General features: G+C 52.0%; 1 protein-coding gene across 4 annotated transcripts in view; it reads right to left on the minus strand.

The window, feature by feature from the left end:
- Positions 1 to 396: 396 nt before the first annotated feature.
- The window catches only part of LOC129695121 (zinc finger protein 229-like), a 5,117-nt gene continuing 683 nt past the window's right edge, over positions 397 to 4,830 (minus strand). Inside the window, exons 1-2 of one of the 4 annotated variants that reach the window (XM_055631870.1) lie at positions 4,104 to 4,830; positions 397 to 3,871 (exon numbers count right to left, since the gene is read on the minus strand). The exon at positions 4,104 to 4,830 is cut by the window's right edge and continues 683 nt beyond it. In XM_055631870.1, coding sequence (XP_055487845.1) covers positions 3,657 to 3,871; positions 4,104 to 4,830 — 942 coding nt within the window. In that variant the 3' untranslated portion in view covers positions 397 to 3,656. The other 3 variants (XM_055631872.1, XM_055631873.1, XM_055631869.1) reach the window with 3 other exon arrangements.

The following is a 4,830-nucleotide window of genomic DNA, read 5'->3' on the forward strand; positions in this document are numbered from 1 at the left end:
TGTGTTGCAGAAAGCCCGGGGTAGCACGGACGAGAGGGGCCAAAGGGCCTGTCTCCAGGCAGGGCGACCACCGACGCTGTCCGTGTGGAGTTTGCACGCTTCCCCCTCCGTGGTGGCCCGGATGTGGGTCGGGGCAGGGGAGACGAGCTCAGCCTTCCAAGCTTCAATCCAAGCTCAGCCTTCCTCCCACGCATCCTAGCCCCGACGGGCCGAGTGCCGCCGCCTTCCTCCCCGGACAACAACTGAGGGGAAAAACACAGAAGGAACTTCTTCCAACCCCCCCCACCCGAATCCCTCAGGGAATGCCCCTGTCCTGTCTTTGAAATCAAGCCGTCACAATTGTGCACGATCAGTCAGCATTATCCTTTTTTTTAATATATAGACGAAAGCTGATCAAGTTCAAGTTGGAATTTATTGTCATATCCACCAATTAAGGTACAGTGTTATTTGAGTTACCGTACAGCCATACTGAGTAAAAAGCAACAAGACACACAGCCACATAAAATAAAATCTAACATAAACATCCACCACAGCGGAATCCACATTCCTCACTGTGATGGAAGCTAATAAAGTTCAACCATCTTCCCCTTTTGTTCACCCGTGGTCGGGGATGTTGAACCCTCCGCAGTCGCCGCTCGCTGCCGACACACTACATAAAAGTCCCTTTAAACTTCCATGATCCAAAGACATCCTCATGAAGAAGGCCTATGCTTGGACATCAATCCAGCCAGAAGATGCGAAAGCATTGCGGGAGTTTGCGATATGTCTTAGAAGTATGAAAGAAATGACTACCCTCTTAGACCACATGCAAGAAATGAATGTTCTTAGCAATATGAAAATGATCACTCTAAAACTGCCCCATAGACTTAGAGAAAAGATAAAGCTGGTCTGTTAGAGGAAAATGAGAATCGAGAGGCCATGCTTCCTGATCTGGTGAACTTCATAGAAAAGGAAGTACGGTTCATGTCAAATTTACGCTATGGGAGTATTTAAGATCGTTAATCAATCACAACTGTCAAAGGTTCTACCTTTACTAAAACAAAAGGAAGATCAGGACCTAAGGGAAGTAGTTTTGTTTCCTCTGTAAATACCTGCAGAAACGAAAGTCCAAAAGGAAGAAGATACATCTACTGTTAAGCCAAGACGGTTCTGCTTGTCATCCAGCGAGAAGAAGACAGAGGAATTACAAAGAGATGGCCCACGAGGGAAGGGAAGGGGGGGCTGTCGATGACTGTTCAGCTCGGACCTTGCATCCCATCCCAAGAATGGACACCACATTCTTGATAGGGCCAAGGAGAGTTTGTAATAGGAACATTTCTCCATCCGTTTCCCACCACGGATGGCCGACCTGCTGAGTTCTACCGGCACTTTGGTGGGGAATGGACAGGTGACGTGTCGGGTCTGGACCCTTCTTTGGACTGATGGAGTCGGGGGAGAAAGCTAGAAAAAAGAGATGCAGTTGGGAGAGACTCCAGACTTGATTAGGAGGGGGAGTTTCCTTAATTTGGAGAATTCAATGTTCATGTCATTGGGCTGTAAGCTATGAGGTGCTGTTCCTCCAGATTGCGTGTCACCTCACTCTGGCAATATAGGGGGCCCAGGACAGAAACATCAGTGTCGGAGTGGGAAGGGGAGTTAAAATGGTTGGCAACCGGGAGATCCAGCAACTGCACACAATACTCCAGGTGTGGTCTCACTAGGGCCCTATACAACTGCAGAAGGACCTCTTTGCTCCGATACTCCACTGCTCTTGTTATGAAGACCAACATGCCATTCGATTTCTTCACTGCCTGCTGTACCTACATGCTTACTTTCAGTCACTGATGAACAAGGACCCCCAGATCCCGTTGCACTTCCGCATTTCCCAACTTGACACCATTTAGATAATAATCTGCCTTCCTGTTTCTGCCACCAAATTGGATAACCTCACATTTATCCACATTAAACTGCATCTGCCATGCGTCTGCCCATGCACCCAACCTGTCCAATTCACCCTGCATTCTCATAGCATCCTCCTCACAGTTCACACTGCCAACCAGCTTTGTGTCATCTGCAAATTTGCTAATGTTACTTTTAAATCTCATTGATGTATATTGTAAATAGCTGCGGTCCCAGCACCGAGCTTTGCAGTACCCCACTAGTGACTGCCTGCCATTCTGAAAGGGACCCTTTAATCCCTACTCCTTGTTTTCTGTCTGCCAACAAATTTTCTATCCATGTCAGCACTCTACCCCCAATACCCTAAGCCCTAAATTTGCCCACTAATCTCCCATGTGGAACCTTATAAAATGCTTTCTGAAGGTCCTGGTACACTACATCCACTGGCTCTCCCTTGTCCATTTTCCTAGTTACATCCTCAAAAAATTCCAGAAGATTAGTCAAGCATGATTTCCCCTTCGTAAATCCCTGCTGACTCGGACCGATCCTGTTAATGCTATCCAAATATGCGGCTATTTCATCTTTTATAATTGACTCCAGCATCTTCCCCAGCATCGATGTCATGCTAACTGGTGTATAACCATATAACAATTACAGCACGGAAACAGGCCATCTCAGCCCTACAAGTCCGTGCTGACACAACTTTTTTCCCTTAGTCCCACCTGCCTGCACTCATACCATAACCCTCCATTCCCTTCTCATCCATATGCCTATCCAATTTATTTTTAAATGTTACCAACGAACCTGCCGCCACCACTTCCACTGGAAGCTCATTCCACACTGCTACCACTCTCTGAGTAAAGAAGTTCCCCCTCATGTTACCCCTAAACTTCTGTCCCTTAATTCTGAAGTCATGTCCTCTTGTTTGAATCTTCCCTATTCTCAAAGGGAAAAGCTTGTTCACATCAACTCTGTCTATCCCTCTCATCATTTTAAAGACCTCTATCAAGTCCCCCCTTAACCTTCAGCGCTCCAGAGAATAAAGACCTAACTTATTCAACCTAAGTTGTTGAAACCCAGGCAACATTTTAGTAAATCTCCTCTGTACTCTCTCTATTTTGTTGACTATATTCCCAGTTTTCTCCCTCCCGCCTTTCTTAAAAAGTGCGATAACATTAGCTACCTTCCAATCCACAGGAACTGATCCTGAGTTTATGGAACATTGGAAAATTATCACCAATACGTCCACGATTTCTTGAGCCACTTCCTGAAATACCCTGGGATGCAGACCATCAGGCCCTGGGGATCTATCTGTCCCATCAGTGTACCTAACACCATTTCCTGCCTAATGTGGATTTCCATCAGTTCCTCCATCACCCCAGATCCTCTGGCCACTACTATATCAGGAGGTAGTGGGGGGGTGGGTGTGGAGAAAGTTGGAAAGGAGAGGTGGGAGATGTCGCCTTAGATTCCTTTCCCTCTACAGATGCGGCCTGACCCACTGAGTTACTCCACCGCTTTAGAGGGAATGGACAGACAATGTTTTGAGTCAGGACCCTTATTCTGACTAATTGGAGAGGGTGGGGAGAGGAAGCTGGAAAAGAGAGATGGGGGCTGGACAAAGCCTGGCAAGTGATAGGTGGACACAAAATGCTGGAGTAACTCAGCGGGACAGGCAGCATCTCATGAGACAAGGAATGGGTGACATTTCGGGTCGACACTGAAGATGGGTCTCAACCCTGAAATGTTACCCATTCCTTCCAGCATTTTGTGTCTACCTAAACAGCACCTATCCACGTGGCGGTGTGCCAGCATGCTGGAGGAGAGGGCAAAGGCCTTGCCGCAGAGTGGGCAGGTGAAGGGCGCTGGCCGGTGTGGGCTCGCCGGTGCTCCAGCAGGTGGTCAAGCGGGGTGAACCCCTTGCCACATTCAGCGCACACAAAGGGTCTCTCTCCGCTGTGTAACCGCTGGTGCTCCCGCAGCCCAGTGCTCTCTTGTCAGTGGGAGCAGCTGCTCGCCACCATGGGTCCTCCGGTGCTGCCGCAACCCCCGCGAGCTGTCAAATGCCTCACCACAGTACGGGCAGTCGTTGGGCTGGCCACTGGTGTGCACGCGCTGGTGAGACAGGGTGTGGGAGGCCATGGCAAAGCGCTTTCCACACACCGGGCTGGGGACGGGACGGTTGCAGGCGTGCACCTGCTGGTGGGACAGCAGCTTGGAGGAGCGAGTGAAGCCTTTGCCGCATTGGGTGCAGGTGAAGGGGCGCTCGCCAGTGTGGGTGCGCTGGTGCTCCAGCAAGTGACTGGACTGGGTGAAGTCCTTGCCACACTGGGCGCAGGTGTAGGGGCGTTCGCCGGTGTGGGTGAGCTGGTGGTTCAGCAGATGGGTGGAGCGGGTGAAGCCCTTGCCGCACTGGGCGCAGGTGTAGGGGCGCTCGTTGGTGTGGGTGCGCTGGTGCTCCAGCAGGCTGCTGGAGTGGGTGAAGCCCTTGCCGCACTGGGCACAGGTGTAGGGGCGCTCGCCGGTGTGGGTGTGCTGGTGGGACAGCAGGCTGGTGGAGCGGGTGAAGCCCTTGCCGCACTGGGCGCAGGTGTAGGGACGCTCACCGGTGTGGATGCACTGGTGGGACAGCAGGCTGCTGGACTGAGTGAAGCCCTTGCCGCACTCGGCGCAGGTGTGGGGGCGCTCGCCGGTGTGGGTGTGCTGGTGGGACAGCAGCCCGGTGAAGCGGGTGAAGCCCTTGCCGCACTGGGCGCAGGTGTGGGGCCGCTCGCCGGTGTGGATGCGCTGGTGGGACAGCAGGTTGCCGGAGGGGGTGAAGCCCTTGCCGCACTGGGCGCAGGTGTAGGGGCGCTCGCCGGTGTGGATGCGCTGGTGGTACAGCAGGCTGTCGGAGCGGGTGAAGCCCTTCCCGCAGCCGCTGCAGGTGTAGGGCCGCTCCCCGGTGTGGGT

The sequence above is a fragment of the Leucoraja erinacea genome, unplaced genomic scaffold (genome assembly GCF_028641065.1).
Source record: "Leucoraja erinacea ecotype New England unplaced genomic scaffold, Leri_hhj_1 Leri_94S, whole genome shotgun sequence".
NCBI classification, from domain to species: Eukaryota; Metazoa; Chordata; class Chondrichthyes; order Rajiformes; family Rajidae; genus Leucoraja; species Leucoraja erinaceus.